This window comes from Ursus americanus, chromosome 12 (genome assembly GCF_024610735.1).
Source record: "Ursus americanus isolate L20-20 chromosome 12, mUrsAme1.1.p, whole genome shotgun sequence".
In the NCBI taxonomy this organism is placed as follows: Eukaryota; Metazoa; Chordata; class Mammalia; order Carnivora; family Ursidae; genus Ursus; species Ursus americanus.
In genome coordinates, this window is record NC_142138.1 from 39,140,655 (window position 1) to 39,167,295 (window position 26,641).

The following is a 26,641-nucleotide window of genomic DNA, read 5'->3' on the forward strand; positions in this document are numbered from 1 at the left end:
CCAGGACACCCTAGCATGCACAAAACCATTCCTCCAAGTTTAGAAGTAGCTGTTCTGCCTAATTCATAGAAACAAGCACAGAAAGTAAAGTAGACTGGACAGACAGAAGAATATGCTACCAAAGAAAGAGTTAAGACAGAACTGCAGGAAAAGAACTAAATGAAACATAGATGAGCAATGGTCTGATAAAGAATTTAAAAGTAATGATTATAAAGATGCTCAGTGGACTGGAGATAAGAGTGGGATAACTCTTTCAACAAAGAGAAAATACAAAAAAAGAACCAATCAGAGTTGAAGAATACAATAACTGAAATGCAAAATAAACCGGGGGAATCAATAGTAGGTTAGTGGATGCAGAACAATGGATCATCGATCTTGAAGACAGGCTATGGAATGCAACCAAGCTGAACAGCAAAATGAAAAAAAGCATTTTTACAAGTGAGTAGAGAGGTGCCGGGTGGGCTCAGTCTGGATCGTGTGACTTTTGATTTTGGGGTCATGAGTTCAAACCCCATGCTGGGTGTAGAGATTACTTAAATAAATAAAACTTGAAAAAAGAAAAAAAAAAAGATGAGTAGAGGGGCTCAGTTGCTGGAGCTTGCAACTCTTGATGTCAGGATCAGGAGTTTAAGCCCCATGTTGGACATGGAGCCTACTTAATTAAAAAAAAATGAGTAGAGATTAAGGAATCTCTTTGACAATATCAACTGAGCAAGCATTTGCATTTAGGGGTCTCAGGCGGAGAGAAAAAGGGGCAGAAAACTTATCTGAAGAAACAAGAGCTGAAAACTTCCCTAACCTGGGGAAGGAAACAGACATCCAGGTTCAGAAAGCAGAGTTCAAAAGAAGATGAACCTAAGGAGAGCCACACCACTACATAAAATAATTAAAATGTCAAGGGTTTAAGATAAGGGAAAAATTTTAAAGCGGCAAGAAGAGAAGCAAAAAGTTGTATACAAGGGAAACTCCATAAAGCTATCGGCTGCATTTTGAGCAAAAATGCTGCAGGCCAGAAAGCAGTGGCATGATATATTCAAAGTCCTGAAAAGGAAAATGAACCCCCCTGCAACCCCATAACCTACCACCAAGAGTACTCTAAGGTAAGATTATCATTCAGTATTGAAGCAGAGACAAAGAGCTTCCCAGATAAAATTAAAGGACTTCATCACCACTACACCAGCCTTATAAGACATGCTTCCAAACAACCAATGGGGTCAACAAAGAAATCAAAGAGGAAATAAAAATACATGAAGACGAATGAAAATGGAAACGCCAGTGGTTCAAAATCTATGGGCTGCAGCAAAAGCAATTCTAAGAGGGAAATTTATAGCAACACAGGCTGACCTGTAAATAAGGCAAGAAAAATCTCAAACAATCTTACACTTAAACTGAACAAGAATAACAAAACCCGCGGTTAGTCGAAGAAAAAAAAAAAAGTATTAGAGCAGGAATAAAGAGAGACTAAAAATACAGCACAAAAGATCCAACCAAGAGTTGGATCTCTGGAAAGATAATCAAAATTGAGAAAGCTTAGCCATACTCATCAAGAAAAAGAGAGGACTTCAAATCAGAATTGAGAGAAGTAACAACAGAAAGAAACAACAAAGAACAACAAAGAAACAGAAACAACAAAGAAAAACAAAAGATTTTAAGAGAAGACTATGAAAAATTATATGCCAACAAACAGAACAACCTAGAAGAAATGGATAATATTCTAGAAACATATATCTTTCAAAACTGAATCAGGAAAAAAAAACAGAAAACCTGAACAGACGAATTAACTCTTAAAGGAATTGAACTGGTCATCAAAAAACTTCCAACAAACAAGATTCAAGGAGCAGATGGCTTCACAGGTGAATTCTAAAACTATTCCAAAAAAATACAGGAAGAAGAAAACCTTCCAAATACATTCCATTAGGCCAGTATTACCCTGATACCGCAAAAAAGTAAATTATAGGCCAATATCTCTTATTAATATAGATGCAAAAATCCTCAACAAATTATTCAGTCAATCAACAATACATTAAAGGGATCATTCACCACAGTCAAGTGGGGTTTATTTTAGGGATGTAAGGAAGGTTCAATATTCACCTATCAGTCACTTTGATACACTACATTACTGAGAGAAAGGATAAAAACCAAATGATCATCTCAATGGATACAGAAAAAGCCTCTGACAAAATACAACATTATTCATGATAAAAACTCTCAACAAAGTGGGTTTAGAGGGAACACACCTCAGCATAATAAAGGCCACATATAAAAAAAACCCCAAAACCAACATCATACACAATCGTAAAACAGTGAGAGCTTTTCCTCTAAGATCCAAAACAAGACAAGGATGTACACTGCTGTCTTGCCACTTTTATTCCACATACTACTGGAGGTCCTAGTTGTAGCAAGAACAAGAGATAAAAGACATAGAAATTGTTAAGAAGTAAAACTGCCACTATTTGCAGATGAGATATTATATATAGAAAAACCTAAAGACTCCACCAAAAAACTATTAGAATTGATAAGTGACGTCAGTAAAATTTCAGGATATACAATATACAGAAATTGATTATAGTTTTAAACATTAACAATGAAGTAGCAGAAAGAGAAATAAAGAAAACAATCCCATTTACCACTGCACCAAAAAGAATGAAATACTTAGGAATAAACTTAACCAAGGACACGAAAGACCTGTACTCTGGAAAGTATAAAACATTTGTAATAGAAATTGAAGATGACATTTAAAAAAATGGAAAGTCATACCATGCTAATGGACTGGGAGAACTGCTATTGTGAAATGTCCATACTACCCAAAGCAATCTACAGAGTCGACAAAACCCTATCAAAACACCAATAGCATTTTCACTGAACTAGAACAAATCATCCTAAAATCTGTATGGAACCACAGAAGACCCTGAACAGCCAAAGCAATCTTGAGAACAAAGCTGGCTGTATCAAAATCCTAGATTTCAAAATATAAGCTATACTAACCAAGAGTATGGTGCTGGCATAAAAACAGACACATAGATCAATAGACCAGAAGAGAAAGTTAAGAAAAAAAACCCCATGCTTATATGGTCAATTAATCTATAACAAAGGAGGCAAAATATACAATGAAGACAGTCTCTTCAACAAATAGTACTGGGAAAACTAGACAGCTACACATAGAAGAATAAAACTAGGCCACTTTCTTACACCACATAGAAAAATAAACTCAAAATGACTCAAAACCTAAATGGGATACCCGAAACCATTAAAGTCCTAGAAGAACACACAGGAAGCAATCTGTTTGACATCAGTCTTAGCAAGGTGTCTTCTCAGGCAAGGGAAACAAAAGCAAAAATAAACTATTGGGACTATACCAAAACAAAAAGCTTATGTACAGCAAAGGAAACCATCAACAAAATGAGAAGGCAACCTACTGAATGGGAGAAGATATTTGCAAATGATATGTCTGATAAGGAGTTAATATCTAAAATATATAAAGAACTTATATAGAACTCAATACCAAATAAACAATCCGATTATAAACTGGGTAGAGGGCCTAAAAAGACATTTTTACAAAACAACAAACAGATGGCAAACAGACATACGAAATGATGATGAACATCACAAATCATTAGGGAAATGGAAATCAAAATCACAATGATGAATCACCTTATCCTATCAGGATGGTTAGAATCAAAAGGAAATAAAAAGCGATGGTGAGGATGTAGATAAAAAGAAACTCTCATGCACTGCTGGTGAGAATGTAAATTGGTGCAGCCATTGTGAAAACAGCATGGAGGTTCCTCAAAAAATTAAAAACAAATACCATTTTTCCAATAATTTCACTATTGGGTATTTACCCAAAGAAAACAAAAACACTAATATATGTTTACTGCAGTATTATTTGCAATAGCCAAGATAGGGAAGCAACCCAAGTGTCCACTGATAAATGAATGGATAAAGAAGATGTGTATACACACACACACACACACACACACACACACACACACACACACACTGAAATATTACTCAGCCATAAAAATGGATGAGACATTGCCATTGGCACAACACGAATGGACCTGAGGGTATTATGGTAAGTAAAATAAGTCAGAGAAAACAATCATATGATTTCACTTATAAGGGGAATCTAAAAAACAAAACAAATTAATAAATCCATGCAGAAACAGACAATAGAGAATTGATGGTTGCTAGAAGAGGTATGGTGGGGGGATGGGCAAAATGGATGAATGGGAATGGAAGATATGAGTTTCCAGTTACGGAAAGAGTAAGTCATGGGGAAGGTTAATCAATGGTATTGTAATAGCACTGTAATGACAACTCACCCACGGTGAGTATAGCATAAGGTACAGACTTGTCAAATTACTATGTTGTATACCTGAAACTAACATAAAATTCTGTGTCAGCTATATTTTAATTAAAAAAAAAAGTGTGGGATACACAATGGAATATTATTCAGCTGTAGAAAAGAATGAGACCTTTCCATCTGTGACAACATGGATGGATCTAGAGGGATTAAGCTAAGTGAGATAAGCTAGACAGAGACAGACAAATACCATATCATTTCACATATATGTGGAATCTAAAAAAATAAGTGAAATGACTGAAAAACAAACAGATTCTTAAATACATAGAGCCGGTGGTTGCCACAGAGGAAGTGGATGGAGGGGTTGGGTGATTAAGGGGATTAACAGATACCAGCTTCCACTTATAAAATAAATATTAAGTCATAGAGACATTGTACGGCATCACATGATGACTACACACTTAATATGGTTAGCACTGTTAACATATAAATTATCGAATCAGCATACTGTACACGGGAAACACTGTATGTCAATTACACTTCAGTAATTAAAAATATTAAGGATTATAAGAAAGTATTCATACTTATACAACCAAAACATGGAAATTAGAAGAATCTTAGGAGCTGGACCTGGAACTGGTTTTGGAATATAATCTGGGACTTTTTTCCCCACAAACACTGAGTGGTTTAAGTTCAATAAAATGTTTCAAAATTTGGTTCTCTCTTCTGGAATTATTTAACATTAATTTCCTTTTCTGTTTTATGACATGGGTATTTTAAATTAAGTGAATTAAAAAAATTACAATTATTTTAAGATAATGTATAATGAAAGTTATGATAATCCCAGAGGCTACTGGATGTTGATGACAAAGACTGTAATGCAATGATGACATAAAAATTGGCTTGGTATTTGTAATCACTATAAAAATTGACAATTGTCCTTCATGCCCTATTCCAGAATATCTTTAAGATAGTGAGTCTGAAAGGAGGAACATAATAATGGTTATATTAAAATATACCAGCTTCTCATGGACTCAGAAAACATTGGCATTATATATAATTATATCGAATATGGTTATGCATTACAGAAATAATCACTTGCATTTAAAAAAAACCCCTCTGTATTAAATATTTATACACAAAATTAAAATCCATTGTTTTCAAAAAGAAAAGACAGTATGACTACATGTACTCAGAGTATGATAATTTAACTATAAGAAATATACAGAATTAAGTTCCACTACAAGGACTGATAAACTCCACTTAAATTTTTAAAGACTGAACTTCCAACTATAGAAATTATTACCAAAGACATAATAAAATCTGATATCACAAATAAGGCTAATTGTGGTATCAAAGCTACTCCTAACCTCATGAAAATCTAAATCACAAAAGATTATTTATAAAACAAGTCAGTAAATATGAGTAATATAATTAAAAAGCAATTTCTAGGAATAAGGGTGATCAAACTATCATTTAGAGAAGTGATATAAAAACCAAAACCAACTGTGGTACAATTCTGAGTGTGAAGGCAAAAAAAATCAGCATAAGGAATTTTTTCCCTAACAGAAGTAGATATATTCTGTGCTATATTAGAATGTGTTTATTCTGACAAAGAATGTATTTACTTAGATGTGTATCTGCTTTGGGCCTCATATAAACTGTCCCCAAGCCAAACTATTATTCTATTACATTTCTGTGCCAAAAAGAACAATATGTTATTATAAATAATTCTAGGTCAGCAATAAAGGGCATGTGTGAATACAGGTAATTTAAAAGATAGTTAAGTCCAAAAAATTCTCTTGCCATTAAGTAAACAAGGTGAGAAGCCATGAGACAGTCAGCAGAAATAAAAACAAGGTATATAAAACAAGCACTTATGTATTTCAGTTACAAAAAACAAAACAAAATAAAAAAACCACTTCTTTACCTTTATACAGTTTCAGTTTTATAAAACTGATTTTCAAATGACATGCCAGGACAGAATAGAAAAGTGTTAGTTCAAGTCCTTCTGGAGATACAAAGCTCCATTCTTATTTGATGTCAACCAAAAGAATACATTTTCACTATTATCCTTTCATGTATTTATCCTTAAAATTTCCTGTGAGGACGTACATGGATGACTGCCTCTCCTCCACACCTCAAGTCCTACGGTAATTAATTCTCTTAACGATCTGTCGCTTGCACAGGTCTATGCTCACTTACTCCAACTGTTCCTTATAAGCATTTTATATAAATCAATTTACATTTAAGATATATTAGAAGGTATGTTATTTAAAGGGATTACATTTGTATCTGATAAAACAAAGGCTCTTGTATAATTTATACTTAAGGAAAGGAAAGGCTCTCCTAAGAAAATAACTACTTCATCATGTGCTGTATCATATATTATGCTTACTTAAAGTAACCTTGTATTCAACAATTACTATAAAACTCTATCTCCATGAAAACAAAATGTGGAAAAAAAAATACACTGTTGAGAAAGTATAATTCTAAAAATTCTTATTCTTGGGAATATTTAATGAAAGTATTTTTGTAAAATGTTGATTTTAAATTAAAGTGAAAATTTACTAGAGATAATTTTACATACCTTGGACTTGAGGGAACCTCCCCAATTTTCATCCACAAACTTCAAGAATAGCACCTGCATAAAGCTGCAAAAAGAAAAACAAGAATTTAAAAACACTGGTACAGTTTTTAAGATTTTATTTATTTTGGAAAGAGAGAGAGAAAGAGAGACAGCACGAGTGGGGGTGGGAGGGCAGAGAGGGAGGGTGAGAGTCTTCCAAGCAGACTCTGCACTGGGAGCCTCATGCGGGCTCAATCTCACGACTCCGCGATCATGACCTGAGCTGAAATCATGAGTTGGAAGCTTAACCAACTGAGCCACTCAGGCGCCCCCTGTTACAATTTTTAGAATGTAGCTATTTCAGTTAAAATAAATATGACAGTTAAACAGATAAAGAGAATCAAATGTTCAGAGCTGGGAGAACTATGTAGTTCTGACGGTTCTATGGAGTCTGACAGAAGAGGAAATAGAGGCCCATGGACATTAACTGATTGAGGCATTTAAGCCCAACTTGGATAAAGATTGAAGGAGATGTGGAGAATTGACAATGAATTTGAATAGGTAAGATGTCCTCGTAAGTTCTTCACAAAGTTCTAAAGATTTCCTGTAGTTTTTTAGAATGCTAAATTGAACATAGGTTTGTATTCATCTATCCAACATAGATAATTAAGGAGAATTCTTTTCGGTTGGTTACAATTAAGCAATCAATGTTTTAAATTAAAACAAAACCTCAACACCTTTAAAATTTAATTATAGTATATACTATGTTAAGGTATTAGAAAACCAGTAAAATACCATTAGAAAGAACTTTTGTTAAAGATTTATTTATTTGAGAGAGAGCGATTGTGCACACATCTGTGGGGGGGGAGGGAGGGAGCCTGAGGTGGGTGGGGCTCTCACGAACCATGAGATCATGACATCACAACCTGAGCCAAGACCAAGAATGGACACTTAACTGACTGAGGCCCTCAGGAATCCCTCATTAGAAACAACTTAAATGCAAGTATTTTCCCTTAATGAAATTCACTTGAAATGAATTAAATGGTAAATACTGCTTTTCTAGCTATACAGAACCTGCACAATTTCTTTATAGTAAAAGCTTGTTATAAAAAAACTCTAATGCAAAAATTTTATTGCAATGAATTCAGCTGAAATGGATTCGATGGATTCACTTTTTTTTCAGCTGTAGAGCCTGCCCATTCTTTTTGTCGGGACACGGGGACGCTAGGGCTCTAGGAGAAGGCAGGCAATTGTAAAAACATACCATAGCCATTTTATTTCTCGTTAGCTTTTACACTTTACTGTAGGTCTAAGAACTAAAGATGGATTTTACTTTTTAAGTTCTAAAATAGAACTTCTAGGCAGAAGTTAGAAGGAACCCAAATGACTACCGACAAATGAATGGATAAACAAAATGTGGTATATACATATGAAATATTATCTTAAAAAGAGAAAATTAAGACACATGCTATAACATGAGTCTTGCAGATAGTAAGCTAAGTTAAAGCAATTACAAAAGGATAAACACTGTATGATTCCACTTTTATGAGGAACTTAGGGCAGACAGAAAGTAGAATGGTGATTGCCAGGGGCTAGAGGAGGGAAGACTAGGAGCTACTGTATATTGAGAATGGAGTTCCAGTTTCGGAAGATGAGAGAGTTCTAGAGATACATGTACACTTAAAGACAGCTAAAATGGTGAAGTTTATTTTATCTATCTATCTCACCAGAATTAATAAAGTTAAAAAAGTCGTAAGGCCATATTAAAATTTGGTTATTAGATTTAGCTTTTATTTGTAAGCTTGTGATCCCTTGGAAACTCTAGTGGAGATTCCATTACCTTACATAATGGCATTTCTCTACACCACTGTTTCCCAACATTCTCCATATCATGACACGTGGAAAATGGTTAACAACTTCATGGAGCACTGGGGTAAGAGGAGGCTGCTTATAACTGGAGATAACTAGCTTGGTGGGCCCTGTGCTCCCCAGTCCCCTTTTGGCTGTCACAAGGACTGAAGGATTCCGTATCCCAGCAGACTTGTAAGGCATTCATGGAAAGCACGTCTCTGTACCACAAAACAACTGGTTAAAAATACCAGAAACACGTTCTTTAATGAACAGGCAGTCAGATGTGACTTTGTCCAGGAAAACTTTTGTTGATCTCCTATCCTGCAGGCCCTTTCGGCAGGTTTTTTTGTTTTTTTTAAAGATTTTATTTGACAGAGAGAAAGCACATGCATGCACCCTCAAGCTGGGGGAGCGGCAGAGGGAGAGGGCTCTCCGCTAGGCAAGGAGCCCGATGTGGGGCTCGATCCCAGGACCCCAGGATCATGACCTTAGCCGAAGGCAGATGCTTAACTGACTGAGCCACCCAGGCACCACAGAATTCTGTTCTTATAATGTACTATCAATATTCTATAACTTAGCTGTGGAAAGGAAATGTCTTATTTATCATAACTACCCCCAGAACTAGACGCAAAGCTTCTCAATGTATGTGTGTTGAATGGAGAGAATTATTCATTTAACAGAATTAAATACCTTTATTTTCATTACATAACTAAAAATATTTAGGGTTCCTTTGACATACTTGTAGAGTACATTGTGCCTAGTTTCAGTTTAGGGTAAACAAAAAGAAAATTTATCTCAGAGTTGCCTAACACTGTTAATATCAAATTCTAAAAGCATGAAATTAAAAAAAAATTAAATCTGATAGAGCAAGAGCATGCATGCACACACAAGCAGGGGAGCAGCAGGCGGAGGGAGAGGGAGAAGCAGGCTCCCCGCCAAGCAAGGAGCCCCGATGCGGGACTGGATCCCAGGACCCTGGGATCGTGACCTGAGCTGAAGGCAGATACTCAACAGACTGAGCCACCCAGCTTCCCCCAAAAGCAATGATTTGTCATGCTAGTTGGCATTTTACTTATGAATTTGTGGTATTCATAGAATAAGACTGGTTTTTCATGATGAATAAGTAATTTAAATCAACTACAAATTATGATAAAATTTTCAGTGACATAATCATCAACATCTTTGGCATCATACAAATTCACGTAAGAAAATGTGTGCTACTTATAAGAGGAATTGTCTAGGGCATAAAGTATGAAAGGATTTAGAAAGGTTAAACCTGTAATTCCTTTACTTTCCCCCTTAGCATCTGGACTTTTTAAAGTAACATCACTGGCATAGAAAAAATGCTGACCTTCAACATTTGTGGAAAACTACCCAATGAAGGGGAAATCAAAAAGTTATGTAACTTTTATACAGCAAACTTATTTTTTATGTACAAGTTGGTAGGCCTCTTTTTTTGTATTCCTCAAGAAGCTCATTTGTATAGACAATCTCTCTCTAGACAATAGAAGTTCCTTATTCCATTATATGATACTAACCCAAATAATTAAATGGAAACACATGGACACCTTTAGAAAAATATAAAAATGATATGCAAAACTGCATTTTTTCCCTTGGGAGTCCACACCTATTTCCATACAAGTTATGATTAACAGGTTTTCCTAAACTTTCTAAACCATCCTCCTGATGGAAAGCAAAAATATCAAACTATTTCAGCTTCATAACTGATTTACCTTATTAGTAACATGACTTTTCAATCCCCTATTTCCACCTCATTTAAAAATAAGTGGTTTTTAAAACAAAAGTATAATTAACATAGTGTTGTATTAGTTTCAGGTGTTCAATTCTATACATTAGTGCTCATCAAGATAAGTGTACTGTTAATCCCCTTTATCTATTTCAGCCAACCCCCTACCCACCTCCATCCTCTGACAACCACCAGTCTGTTCTCTGTATTTGGGTCTGTTTTTTTTTTCTTTGTTCATTCATTTTCTTTCTTAAATTCCACATGAGTGAAATAATATGGTATTTGTGTTTCTCTAACTTATTTCACTTAGTATTATATCCTCTAGATCCATCCATGTTGGAGTGAGTGGCCAGATTTCATTTTTTATGGTTGAGTAATATTGCACTGTGTGTGCGTGTGCAAGTATGTGTGTGTATACATACACCACATCTTTATCCATTCACCTATCGACGGACACTTGGCTTCCATATCTGGGCTATTGTAGATAATGCTGCAATAAACACAGGGGTGCATATATCTCTTTGAGTTAGTGTTTTCATTTTCTTTGGGTAAACACCCAGTAGTGGAATTACTGGATCATATGGTGATTCTATTTTTAAAGTTTGGAGAAAACTTCATATTGTTTTCCGCAGTGGCTACACCAATTTGCATTCCTACAAACAGTGCATGAGGGTTCCTTTTTCTCCATATATTTGTCAACACTTGTTATTTCCAACAAGAGGGTATAAAAATTGTAAATATCTATGCACCCAACACAGGAGCACCTAAGTCCATAAAGCAATTATTAACATAAAGGAAGAAATTTACAGTAATACAATAGTAAAGGACTTTAACCCTCCACTTACATCAATGTACAGATCATCCAGACAGAAAATCAATGAGGAATCAGTGGCTACAAATGATACATTAGACCACATGGGCCTAACAGATGTATTCAGAACATTCCATCCAAACAGAGAAATATGCTTTTTTTTTAGTTACAGATTTTATTTGAGCGAAAGCATGAGCAAGGGGGAGGGGCAGAGGGAGAAGGAGAGAATTCCAAGCAGATTCCGTGCTAAGTGCTGACCCCTATGTGGGGCTGATTACCATGAACTCAAGATCACTACCTGAGTCAAAATCAAGAGTCAGACGCTTAACCAACTGAGCCATCCAGGAGCCCCTACACATTCTTTTCATGTGCACATGGAGCATTCTCCAGAAAAGATCACGTTAGGCCACAAACAAGTCCAAATGAATTCGAAAAGACTGAAATCATATCACGCATCTTTTCTGACCACAACTGTATGAAAATCACTCAAGAAAAAATCTGGAAAGAACACAAATACATGGAGGCAAATAACATGCTACTAAAAACTAACGGGTCCACTAAGAATCAAAGAAGATATCGAAAGATACATGGAGACAAGTGAAAATGAAAACACAATGATTCAAAATTTTAGGGATATGGCAAAAATTGTTTTAAGAGGGAGGACTACAGCAATATAGGCCTACCTCAAGAAACAAGAAAAATCTCAAACAACCTAACCTTAAACCTAAAGGAGACAGGAAAAGAAGAAACAAAGCCCAAAGACAGTAGGAGGGAGGAAATAATACAGATTAGAGCAGAAATAAATACATGGAGACTAAAAACCCAATAGGACAGATCACTGAAACCAGGAGCTTGTTCTTTGAAAACATGAACAAAATTGATAAAACTTTAGCCAGACTCATTAAAAAAAAAAAGAGAGAGAACTCAAAATCAGAAATGAAGGAGAAGTTAACACCATACACATACAAAGGATTATAGGAGATTATTATGAAAAATTATATGCCAACAAATTGGACAATCACGAAATGGCTAAGTTTCTAGAAACATACAACCTTTCAAAACTGATCAATAAGAAATAGAAAATTTGAACAGACCAATTGCTAGTAATGAACTTGAATCAGTATTCAAAAAACTCCCAACAAACAAGTCCAGGACCAGATGGCTTTACAGATGTATTTTACCAAACATTTAAAGAATTAATACCTATTCCTCTCAAACTATTCCAAAAAATAGAAGAGGAAGGAAACCTTCCAAATTTGTTCAACGAGACTAGCATTACCCTGATACCAAAAACCAGATAAAGACAAAAAAGGAAAACTACAGGCCAATATCTCTGATGACCATGGATGCAAAAATCCTCAAGATATTAGCAAACTGAATCCAACAGTACCTTAAAAAAATTATTCACCATGATCAAGAGGGATGTATTCCAGGAACGCAAAGGTGATTTGATATTCAAAAATCAATGTGATCCGCCACATTCACAAAATGAAGGATAAAAACCAAATTATTTTCTCAATATGCAAAAACAGCATTTGACAAAGTACAACATCCATTTGTGATAAAAACTCTAACAATCAGATTCAGAGGAAACATACCTTAGGCCATGTATAATAATTTTTTCTCCTCTCACACAAATCTGACCAACCTCTTGTTTTAAAATTTTAGGGCTAATAATGAGGTTTTTATATATAGTCAACAGCCAAAAATCTTAATATTGTGGTGTTAACTTTGCTGTAATTAAAGTAAAATCATGTGGCTACAAAATGGTTCCGATTAACAGGTAAGACAAAACAAAACAGGTCTATGCAGTTTCTTACCAGATAACCAGATTACAAAATAGGTTAATTTAGAACATTGAACAAAGGTGACACTTCTTTTTTTTTTTTTAAAGATTTTATTTATTTATTTGACAGAGATAGAGATAGCCAGCGAGAGAGGGAACACAAGCAGGGGGAGTGGGAGAGGAAGAAGCAGGCTCACAGCGGAGGAGCCTGATGTGGGGCTCGATCCCATAACGCCGGGATCACGCCCTGAGCCGAAGGCAGACGCCCAACCGCTATGCCACCCAGGCGCCCCAAAGGTGACACTTCTGAGTTACATAAATTTTCTGAATTAAAAAAAAAAAAAAAGGCATTGCATTTAACTTTTACTGCTTTCATACCACCACCACAAATCTGTAAACTTGCTCCATGTCAGACCAATTAAATTAGGATACTTGGGGATAAGATGCAGTATCAGTACTTTAATTACTATTACTACTTTTAAAGGTACCCAAGTGATTGTAATGAACAGGCAGGGATGAGAATCACTGCCTTGGACTATACTCGAGTATTAATAAGGCAAAAATTGCAAAACGAACAAACAGTACATAGGCTTTTTGCTCAAGAGACTAACCAATTCTAAAAGATAAACCAAGTAAGCATTGACCAGAGCGAGACAAATGCTGTAATATTGTTTACTTCCCTTATGAAACACTGCTTACAAACCACACACTCTTATTTTTGAAATCCTCTTTTATTTAAAGGCAAAACTTGAGCATTAATAAACTGTACTACTATCAGAAAAAATTGAAAAAACTTTGAATATTAAGTAGCAATATGAGGATAATGCTCTAATGTTAGGTGAACAAAGGAAAAATTTTAACTGCTGAAGAGAATTCAGATATGGGGAGTAACTATTTTCTAGGTCTACTGACGGCTTGCCCTTAAATGCAGGGATTTTAAAAATAAGGAAGTACGGCTAGAACACGACAAAAGCAGAGTATTACAGTATTTAGAGCTCTTAAACAAAAACAATTATGCACTCAAATATATAAGTGAGCCATTCTTCCAACCATTAATTGCATCCAGTATACTTTCTTAAAACCCAATTTTATTCCCTTTTATAGTGAAAAAATAAATCACACGGAAGCTATTTTTAGCAAAATTTGGCCAGTTAATTCTTAGGGAAATGTTTTCAACCAAAACTATATGTTTGGTAATCTGCTGATGTCTTAAAATTTTAATTCATTATTCATCATCAAATCATTCCCATGTTTTTTGGGGCGGCTGGGTGGCTCAGTTGGTTAACCGTCTGCCTTCAGCTCAGGTCATGATCTTAGGGTTCTGGGATCTAGTCCTGCGTCAGGCTCCCTGATCAGGCGGTAACCTGGTTCTCCCTCTCCAGCTCCCCCCAACTTGTGTTCCTTCTCTCGCTGTCTCTGTCAAATAAATAAATAAAATCTTTAAAAAAATCATTCCCATATTTTAAGATATTTTTCAAAATGCACAGAGTGCTAGAAGCAGCAAGCCACAACTACACATGGACAATTAGTGCACTAAATTTTTTGAGATCTAGTAGTAAAGATTCTGTCAAGATTTCATTTCAAGTCACTGAAGTAGCAGATGTGTAAGACAGTTGGTTTATCTGTTGACACTTGCATACACTTTGACTAATGGCATTCTTACAAAGGAACAATGAATGAAATATGGAGGATTAGGGAAGTTTAGCTTTCCAATTTTAGCAAATGAAGTTGGTTAATACAATTCTCTAATATTATATCCTTGAGATTACACTATTTTTAGGTGCTTTCTAATGAACTCTGAAAAAACAAAGCAATGACTATGTCTAAGGAAGCTAAGTTTAAAGCTTATTGTACTACACTATTAAAGTGCTATTTATTTTTGTATCTTTAGTTTCTGCCTTGAGATTGAGAAAGGTTCGAAACAAGCAAGGTAACATCTACCTTAATTTAAGTTCTGAGAAAGTAAGAATACACTGGAGGAATCTTTCATTAAGATACGATCACTGTTCCATTAAAAAGCTCATTGAAAATGTATTAAAGTACAATAAAAGGAAACAAAAACCAAGAAATAAAATGTTTCTTTGACATCACCACATTCTAAATTAGACCATTCCAACTATGAAATGTGAGGGAGAACAGAAGGTTTATTCCAATATTGTGATAACAGAATTTGTTCACGTACCTAAAACAAAGAGAATTTCATAACGAAGAGTTAGGACTGTAATGATTAGACTTTCACCTGAAAACAAATACACCCACAGAAACACCCCCCTCCCCATCTAGAGTTACTGGTATGAATAATCCAGGGTCATTACCTGGGAACAATGCATACAATTCTAATATTTAGGAAATATCATAGAATGAAGGGAAATAACCTGACACACCACCACTGTACTTCCTGAGGTCAAAACATCCAAAGAACTGGTAAAAATGACCCCGAGCTTGAATATCTTTTTTTTTCCCCTGAAGATTTTATCTATTTCACGGAGTGAGAGTGAGAGGGAGAGAAAGAGAGAGAGAAATCACAAGTAGGCATAGTGGTAGGCAGAGGGAGAAGCTCCCCACTGAGCAAGGAGCGCGATGCTGGCTCGATCCCAGGACCCTGAGATCATGACCTGAGCCGAAGGGAGACGCTCAACTGACTGAGCCACCCAGGCATCCCGAGCTTGAGTATCTTAGTAAGTAGTTTAAAAATAAAACCAACTAGCCCCTTGGTAATAAGTAAAAATATTTTAGAAAATGGCAAAGTATTTAGTATACAGTACTCAATAAAAATTCAATGCTTTTTGCTCCTAAATGTTTGAAAAATACAACCCATTTTCCTCTTAATTTGAAAAACTGAGATCCAGACAAAATATGGGTCAACACCCAAATACTCAATAGCTTCAAAAACAGACCACAGGGGTGCTATCATATGGCAGCAAAAGCTGCTTTTCAAAAGAGAATTCAATTCTGTTAGTGTTATTACCATACCAATATTGAACATCATTATCTGCCACAAAATGGGCAATTGTGATCATCTTTAAGAAAGGCGCAAATATCTGAAACAAAGCAACTGGCACAAATTACATTATGGTTGCTCTCTATAAAACTAAAGAGGGGAATCACCTAATAAATACTAAGATGCAAAAATAAAGCTATAATAATCCAAAAGCTTAAATATTAAGAGTGTCAATATGAAAGTAGAACAAAAGACACTAGGCTGTTCCACACATTTTTATTTTTTGCCCACTTTTTGACAAGCACACTAATCAATTTTAGAATTCATTACCGTACCCAGATAAGCTTTTAACACTTATTTCTCCAACAAGAAGACTGAAAAGGCAGTTTGTACTTAAGGGGTATGCTTTTATGAAGAGTTATTCTCCTTACTGTCCCTTCTCCCATCCCCCACATTGCATTAAGGGGCTACCTTGTAACTAGTTGAAGTCTACTGTAGCCTTCTTTTGTTGAGACTACCAGTTTCTCAAGTATCTTTACTCACCCCTTCCAATCCAGTAAATTGATAAATCCTGAAGGTTTCATTGGCCAAATCTGTTTCAGATCTGTCCCTTCTCCATTTTTACTACCAATATGTTGGCTTAAGCCCTTCTACCTTGCCTCTGGAAAACGGCAATATAAGTTTTTCTTCCGGCAACAGAAAAATAAAATTAACTGTCCTATCACTATTCTTCACACAGACAACAAAATTCATTGAAATACAAATCTGATGCCAGTTCACTGTTTATATCTTTTAATTTTGTTCCCTGACTACAGGACAGAGTCCAAACTTCTTATCAAAACACAAAGGCCCTACCTTCCTAACCAGCATCATCTCTCATAACCAAGCTATCTTGATTTATCTAACACAGCCATCTTTTTCATGACTTTGCCTTTTCACTAACTTTTTCGTCTGAGAGGACTTTCTCCTAATTATTTTCCAAGTTAGCATATAACAGCAACTTCTGTATAAGCAAGTGGTACTATTTACCTCAACGGTCAAAAGGTTGTATGTCCCTCCTTCTGTGTGCTTTCATAGCACCTGAGTATATTTTGTTTACAGCATACTTCTCACTGAATTTTTAAAAGAAACCAATGCATCTGGAAATAATAAAGAAACTGTACAGAAGGGTATAAAAGAAGTAGTAAACAATTTTCCTCTTGCCTCCCACCTGCCAGTCAATAACTTTTGAACAGTTTTTAGTTCTTCTGTTGATCACTTCCATAGTGATTAACGTGGCTATAAATAGAGTTCTGAATATATCAACTTTACAAAATTTATTGATTCTATCCTCTTTCCAACTTTTATTTCTAATTCTTTTAGTGGTTACCTAACACTGGATATTATGTCTTAGCCTAAAAAAATATCCTGCCAACTGCATTCTATTTCCATGCCTATTTCTTCTACTTGACTCCTTGAGGACAGTGACTATTGTCTTACTTTCACATTCTCGAAGACTACACCAAAAAGAAATATTTAATGTATAAACAAAGTTTATTTTGACTCTGAGGTAGGTATGTCTAGGAAATGTAGTTGCAAGGCAGCCTGGACACAGATCATGAATTACTTTAAGGGTTTATTTCCTTTTTAAATATTGTAATCTGCAAATGTGATAAAATGTTTTAATATGCTTAGATAGAACCTTGATCCTAATCTGTAAATACCTAAAAAAACTGACATTTTTAAATTAAAGATAGATGAAATGTCACATTTAGAGAATACCAAAAATTAAATATTTTCAGTTCAGTTAAATTACACAAAATATTTTAAAATTTCTGTTACATAGATATGATACATATATTTATAACCATATACTAGCTGAATAACTTTAGGTAAGATCTCTATGCCTTAGGCTCAACTATGAAATGGGGATAATAATGGTACTTACCTCAGAGCTGTTGTGAAGATTATATAAATTAATTCAGATAAAGGACGTGGAACAGCACCCTCATATAATAACTTAACAAATGTTAGTGGCCATTATTAAGTAAGTATTTGTGTTGCTATGCAGGAGTCTTAGTGATTCTTTCAGTGAACTAGGACTGCTGCCAAACATTATTCACATCTTTAAAAAAAGCTTCTTAGTGAATAATGTTTTTATATTCTAATTAGAATAATCTGTTGAAGACTTCTATTTGTTTCCTTTGAAGAATCAGTTCATGTATTGATGCTACATACACACTACAAAAGTGAAGCTATTTTAAGCAACTGTGAAATTCCTTTAGTGACTACAATTTCACGCACAGTTAGCTTCACCTCCATTTCATCCTTCTATGTTTTACACACCAGTAGCATCTCTACCAGTAGTAGATAGGCTAAAGCTTAATACATGCCATTTTCTTGAATAATGCTGCTTAAGCTGCCTTCAAAATTACTCTGAAACTGGCTACAGATTTTCCATGTAAATTGAATAGAACTAAATGTTTTGATGTTCTTTTACCTGAATTATGAAATACTATGTGATTTATTTAAAATGTTTGTTTGGGCCTTAAATAAGCCAAACTTGTTAATATATCCTCGAAAAACACCGAGTAATGGGAGTCATTAAAGTCTATGGTATACTGAAAAATAAAGATTTAATAATTTTTTTTTAAAAGATTTTATTTATTTATTTGACAGAGAGAGCGAGAGAGCACAAGCAGGGGGAAGAGCAGAGGGAGAGGGAGAAGCCGCCCCCCTGCTGAGCAGGGAGCCCCGATGCCTGGCTGGATTCCAGGACCCTGGGATCACGATCTGAGCCGAAGACCTGAGCCGAAGACAGACGCTTAAGCATCTGAGCCACACAGGTGCCCCAAGATTTATTAATTTAAAATAAAAACTAGTGATGGAATTGTGTTAACTATAAATTCAAAAGGGACCTTCAAGAAGTCAGTCTGCTGTTTTATATTTAACTCATTCATTTTCTTCCAGTAAGTCTGTGAAGCAGGTATTCACATTTTCAAGAAGAGAGACAAAATAGAATAGAGGTTTAAAAACTTGGGGCTCTAGGGTGCTTGGGTTGGCTCAGTTGGTTACGCATCTGCCTTTGGCTCAGCTCATGATCCCAGGGTCCTGGGATTGAGCCCTGCTTTTGGCTCCCTGCTCAGTGTGTGTGTGTGGGGGGAGCTGCTTCTCCTTCTCCCTCTGCCCATCCCACTTACTGTGCTCTCTCTCAAATAAATAAAATCTTTAAAAAAATAAAATAAAAATAAAAACTTGGGAATCTGGAGCCAAACAGACTTGAGATGAAGCCAGGTTATGGCACCTAATTGCTTGGGTAACTCTGGATAGATAACACCCTCGTTTCCTTTTCTGTAAATATGGATAGTAGTATTACATTATATACAGTTATGAGAATTAAATAATGTAGGAAGACACTTTAGCATATAATCAAGGTACAATAAATACTTAAAGGTGAGCCAGTGTAATTACTACAACAAAACTGAAGATTTCAGGGTAATGTGCTAACTCAAAGTCACAAAACTAGTAGCTAAGATAATAATTTAACTCTCGCACAAAATTTTACAAACACAGAAAAGAGGATAAACTTCTAATAAACTATACATATATTCATATTTCCTCTCTATGGTCTCTGACTTGCTGGGAGTGCATATAAATGTGAAGGAAGGGTATTATACACAGAAAATGGGCATGCTACTATATGCTATGTAAAGTGGGTCAATTAGCAGTAGTCTAACTCCCATTAGGTAATGGAGTGAGAAGTAGAAGGGATCTAACTATATTCTTAAAATTATTTTATGCACTACTTACATCCATTTATTCAAATCTAGTATAATACAATCATTACCAAAGATCAATATTTTTAATTTTTTAATATTATCTTAGTATATTTTTAAGTGAAAATAAAAGCCCCTTATCAAATACCTCACCTGTTGAGCTATTTAACAGAACCAGTAATGGTGTAATTTGGTGATCTGTAGCCTAGGCTTCTACTTGCATTCTGTGAATGAGACCAAGATGTTTCAAAATTCAAATAAAAAAAATCTGTAGAGTTAAAAAAAAATCACTTTTAAGCTTTTCTCTTTCAAAATTTTCTTAAACCTCTGAAATCTGTTATGTATTAGATTCAAAAGATAAGCAGCAGAGGAATGTTAGTAGGAAAAGAATTGTAATTAGTCTAACTTGCTTTTTTCACAAAGTGATCATTTTTATATTACAAACATATAGTTTAATTTACTTTGTTATTTCTGCTTTTAAAGAATATCATTGCTTCCAACTGATTTGTCATCCGAAAAAATCTGAAAACCAATTATACATTTTATTCTAAATTGACATTTTATTCTAAATTGACCACCCAGTTACCCCCTAAACTGACTTTAAAAAAGGGTCTCATTCAATTTCTGGAATAGGTTTGTCCTAAGAAGCAGCTCCACTTTATCAATTTTTTTTTTGAGAGCCAGTGAGCATGTGGGAGGGGGGTGGGGGGGTGGTTGGGAGGGGGTAGAGGGAGAGAGAATTTTAAAGGCTCCATGCCCAGCACGAATCCAATGAGGGGCTCAATCTCACAACCCTAATATCAAGATCTGAGCCGAAATCAAGAGTTGGATGCTTAACTGACCGAGCCACCCAGGCACTCTGGTTTTGAAATTTTTTTTAGTAAAATCCCTTCTCTCCAAATGTAATTTTCATATGCATTTAAAAATGATCAGAATGGTCATATTTTTAAAATTCATTGTCATATTTTTTTATTAAAATATGTCAATCAGGAAGACTCAAAAATTTGAAATCGGGTTATGTCTGGCATAATTAATTTCTGTATTTTGTTCCACATAAATAAGTAGTTGCGAATGGTGAAAAGTTTCCATACTACTAATTCTGTTGTCACATTTCTTCTTATTTTTCTTGATTCACCTAATTCAGAAGCTCGAAAGTGGAGTAACAGAACATTTTTTGTTCCAAATTTTTAAGACTGGCAAGTGTAATACTTCATGTTGTATCTCTTATTTTTTTTAATTCTACTTTGCCAACAGCAATTATTGTTATTCTGAGTCCTCCAAATATTTTGTGCTTTTAATTAGCAAATCAGATACCACCACCAGCCCCAACTATTTACCTAGGATTTATTATACATCAGGGACTATTCTAAGTAGTGTACATATATATTAGCTTGTTTAATCCTCATAACCACCCTATGAGATAGTAACTATTATTATTGCCAATTCATAAATAAGGAAATAGACATGGAGTGATCAAGTAATACGTCCAAGACTGTCAGCTGAGTACAAGACTTTTTTTTTTTTTTTTAAGATTTCTTCATTTAACAGAAAGAGAGCGCAAGCACATTAGTGAGGGGGGAAAGGCACAGGGAGAAGCCGACTCCCCACTGAGCATGGAGCCCAACGTGGGGCTTGATCCCAGGACCATGACTTGCGCCAAAGGAAGTCACTTAACCATTTGAGCCACCGAGGTGCCCCAAGACTTTCTGACCCTAGTTTGGTTCCAGAGCCTGTGCTCTTAACCACTACTCTAAATTTACTCCTGATACAATCAAGACTGAATGAGCAGCAAATTAAGTTGAAATCATTTGTTTATTGGTTCATATTTTTGACTAATTCAGCTAAGTCAATTCTTTTCCTCTCTGAAGGTACTCTGGTTTCATCACTAGCCAAACCTTCAGAATGACAGCTCACAGATAAGGTAGGTATAAATGCGAAAGAAGAGGAAGTACTAAAAACCAACTAAATAATTGATAATTATTTAATTAAATAATTAAATAAAAATATTTCAAAAGGAAAGCAGTGGCACTACAAGGATCTTGATGAACCAAGATCTTAAAGAGAACAGGTGCTAGCTAAGGAAACAGGGGCATACAGTTAAGGAAAAATATAAAAGTCTGATAATAACTATGTCCGGAAGAAGCTGAAATCATTAAGATATGAAAACCTTAAATGAATGAGGAGACAGGAGAAAAGGACCAAGCTGCCTTAATCAAGTTCGAATTCACAGAACTGGAAAAATTATAAAAAAGATGAGAAAAATAACCCATCTATTGAAATACTACATTTAATCTTATAAATCTTAGATAATAGAAGTTAAAATTCTTAATAGAAAAAATATTTGATTTATGCTTATCCCCAGGAAAATCCCAGGAAACCTTTAATCTGATAGTCGTGTACTGTTTGAAAAAATACATATTAAGGTTAACAGTCAGACTGCAATTTCAAAATCTGTGTTAGAAAATTAACTTCTCTTTTTATATTTATTTGGGATGCTTGCAATATCTTTATAAATAAAATATACAAATGAGAGATCTACATTTAGGTGAACAGTTATAATGAAAATGTTATTAATCGATAACTTTCAATATAAAGACAAATCTTATTTTTTATATTCAGCATAAGTGAAATATATGAAAAAAGTCTTTCACAAGTGTCTACAAAGTTCAAGTATATTTTCAACATATATACATATATATTTTTAAATCACCTTTTCTATGTCTACCAGTAGTTGATCAAGTTACTCCCTGGTCTACAAACTTCCACTGGCTCCCACTCCCTCAAGATAAAGTCCAGACCTCCTAGCATGGCTTGTGAGACTCATGATGTCCTGGTTCCTGCTTGTATCTCTGGACTCATCACTTGCCACCCTGTACTCTGGGTCCCAGTCTCCTGTATCCAGAAGATGCCATTTTGATTCCCTTTTCCTCTGCTCACCGGGTACATTTTCTGTCAATTTTCAACTTAGATCTTACCTCTTCCAAGTTTTGTTCCCTTTTCCCCTAGCACACCACACCATTAACTTGCCTGCTTACTGGTCTATCTCCCCTCTAGACTGTAAGCTCCTTGAGGGTAGGGACTGCCCTTCAAATTTTTAAAAAGATTTTAATTAACTAATTTAGAGTGAGCAGGGAGAGGGGGAGAGGCAGAGTAAGGATCTCAAGCCAACTCTGCACTGAGCATGGAGCCCAATGCAGGGCTCGATCTCACAACCCTGAGATCATGAGCCATCCAGGTGCCCAATGCCCTTCAATTTTTGTATCAGCAATGCCTAGGTTGGTGCCTGGTATATAGAAAGGACTTAATAAATGTTTAATGAAAAAAAAAAGATCATCTTTCCCAACTTCTTCTTAGTAAAAACAGCCTCATTCACAGACAAAAACTTATGAAATACTATATGCTAGAGGCCAGGGATTCAGCAAGAAACTGTCCTAGACTTCAAAGACCATAATTTTATGGGAAGAGAAAGAAAAGCAAAACAATAGATACAGTATAGTGAAGGTAAGTGCATATCAAGATATCCTCAGTGCTTTGGGAATACAGAGGTGTAGCTAACATAACCTGGGAGTGCTAGTGGTGGAGAGGTTAAGGGAGTTGAAATGAGGGAAGCCTTAGCTCAAGTCAGTAGACACTTGAGCTAAATCTTTAAAGACAGCTCAAGTAGAAGCTGTTTCCTTTAGTCATTGAGGGGGAATAAAGTAACCTTGCTTGCCTAATACCTGCTCTTTAGTGCTTCATCTCTCTGTACCCCAGTGCAACATTTCACATGGCTGCTGTGGCAGCCAATTGGTCTTACATTATTCTCTACTTAGCTAACAACTGGTTAGTGATCTAACTTGAGCTAGTAACAATCCCTGCCTAAAATATTTAAAGAATAGCCAATGAGGAAGAATTAATCCTTCTCTTGTGGGAAAAGCTAAAAGAACAACACTCAGCAACTGGCAGTTACTATGCTGTCCCACCACAAAGAAAAAGTTAGTCAGTAGTGGGGGGGAAAAAAGGTCCCTTCTCTTCCATCTTAAGAGTCTATATATTAAGCGGAAGTTACTCATGCTAACTGTATAAAATACTAACTGTATAAATATAGCACCATGATTTAAATATTTAAATTTAAATATTTTCTTTCATTAGTTTACATTTTTTCTTCAAACTAAAAATTAGTATGCTCTTTACAATTAAGCCAACATCCTAATATTTATAAATGGTACCTAGATACATAGTTATGAGCAAAACTAGCAGTAAAATAACTTATCAAAAAATATCATTCTAGCTAGTATTTGTGATGCTTACTAGTAGGTCCTTTATGATCAGAATGGATGGGAGAGAATGAGACCCAATAAAACTGATAGAGTACCTACTTACAGAATAAGAGATTTCAAAGATATTTTCTGCTACTTTTTTTTAAAGCAAATTTTATGCTTCTGGCTATCAAAGACTAAATTCAGCCTGTTGAATGAGTAAGCATTACTAAAAGTGATTAGCCTCATCTCTGGAAAAGGCTATAAACCATATGACCAAGCAAGACCCAAAATGAGTGATTCTGGTTACACTTCTTTATTATATATAAATTGCTAAAACATTCCTGTAATTTTCTCTTCTGAAGAATTTACATTCACAATGATCTAAACACACACATACACACACACAGACATGTTAAAGTATTTTTAATGTTTTTAATGTAAGGCACTAGTCTACATATTGCAGATTTTCACTTTTATTAAACTAAGACTAAATTAAACTATGATTTCAAAATTAAGTCTTAACCCAGGGCTGAGACAGAAAAAAATACTGTATATAATGTTACATATGATCATGTACCAACAACCTAGAGAGCAGTACTGGACACATTAAATCAAGTATTACTTCTATACTTCAATGTGGTTTGCATCTAAATGGAGGCTTGTCCAACATGCCATACTTTGTATGTCCAGCAATATTTCTAAGTGTTCCTGACATGTTTTGATTCCACCATTCACTGATTTTGTACAAAGTCTGCTAGCAAATTCTTAACGAGAAATAAGTACATTGTAGAGATGAGGGGCAAGGAGTAAAGAAAAAACAGTGGGTACAGCATAAAGTTATATTAGGATACAGACTCACTTGTATTTATAATTATTTCAGTTTATAATTAGTTAGGTGTATATTAACTGGTAGACTACTTGCTGCTGGGTATTGCTGAACTGTAAGTGCTGAGAAGTGTCAAGATACACACAGAGCTTAATTAAAAGTGAACGGGAATATAATCTGAGAAGTGTGTGATTCAAGATTGGTTCTAGTAAAAGTATCACAAAAATGGTATGCTATGAAGGATTACTGAGAATGGGCAGTAAGTAAAAAAAGCTTTTATATGTATTTGGTTTGCAATTAGGAATATTTGATACCACTTAAAGGACAGAACCCCTCAATTTATCCTAATTACAAGACACTGCGTGTGATAAACATCGTTTATTATAAAACACCCCTTGTTATTCAATTCTTTTAAGTTTGAATAAACTTAAAAGTTTAAGTTTATTCAGGAAATAATTATTGTTGGCTAAGTAGTAGTATGGACCATAGAATAATAGCGTTATGATTAGAGGATGATATACAGATTCAATCCTTTGGCAATTTGTCTCAGACGAATATCTCAAAAAAAAAAAAAAAATCAAAAACAAACCCCAAAAATCAAGAGGGAAGGGTCTTACTAAACAAGTTAAGTCCTACATCTTAAATCTATTTAAAATCAAGTTTTTATTTTATTTTTTTTAAAGATTTTATTTATTTATTTGATAGAGAGCCAGCCAGCAAGAGAGGGAACACAAGCAGGGGGAGCAGGAGAGGAAGAAGCAGGCTCCCAGCACAGAAGCCTGATTTGGGGCTCGATCCCAGAATGCTAGGATCACGCCCTGAGCCAAACGCAGACGCTTAACCGCTGTGCCACCCATGCGCCCCTAAAATCAAGTTTTTAAAACTTGTTTAGATATGACCTTACATGCAATGAAGACTCATAGGTATAGAAATCTTTTAAGATTTTATTTATTTCTTTGACAGAGACTGAGAGAACACAAGCAGAGGGAGAGGGAGAGGGAGAAGCAGGCTCCCTGCTGAGCAGGGAGCCCGACATGGGGCTCGATCCTAGGACCCTGGGATCATGACCTGAGCCGAAGGCAGATGCTCAACTGACTGGCCACCCAGATGCCCCTGGAAATCTTCTAAACATGAAAATATAACAATGGTATATAGGAACCAGGAAAATGAAAACACAGACTTGCAAGCTACTTTGGGGACAGCAGGAATTTCAGGTTCACAACTGAGAAATCAAATATTAAATTCTGTTAAATATTAACATTTTTAGGGGTGCCTGGGGGGCTCAGTCGTGACGCGTCTGCCTTCGGCTCAGGTCATGATCCCAGGGTCCTGGGATCGAGTTCTGCATCAGGCTCCCTGCTCAGCAGGAAGCCTGCTTCTCCCTCTCCCACTCCACCTGCTGTGTTCCCTCTCTCACTGTACCTCTCTCTGTCAAATAAATAAAATCTAAAAAAAAAAAAAATCATATTTAAAATTTTGCTTATTTTTCTTTTAGAATGATAAAAGTATACTTGGTGTTAGAAATAAACCTTTACTACCTAGTAACATACAATTATGTAAAGCTTTACAAACTGTAACACTCCAAAACAGAATTCAGTATGTTCAGTATGAAAAGGAAGCATAACAGAGATGCTTTTTTTGGTCTCACTCCAAACACAGGGAACTCACTGATTTAGTTTTATTTGCCTTATATAAATGATCTTTCCATCTTTTCTTCTTAATTTTAAAAAGTATAGGGGCTTTTATGAAAAGATTTAAAAATTGGGCAACTATTAATTTGAACGGGACAAAACAGATTTTATTGGATA

General features: G+C 35.3%; 1 protein-coding gene across 1 annotated transcript in view; it reads right to left on the bottom strand.

Annotated features, from left to right (window-relative positions):
- SELENOF (selenoprotein F) overlaps nt 1-26,641 on the bottom strand; it is a 50,266-nt gene that overhangs the window by 13,611 nt on the left and 10,014 nt on the right. The window contains exon 3 of the mRNA XM_045801857.2: nt 6,897-6,960. Within this exon, the coding sequence (XP_045657813.1) occupies nt 6,897-6,960 (64 nt within the window). The remainder of the gene's footprint in view (nt 1-6,896; nt 6,961-26,641) is intronic.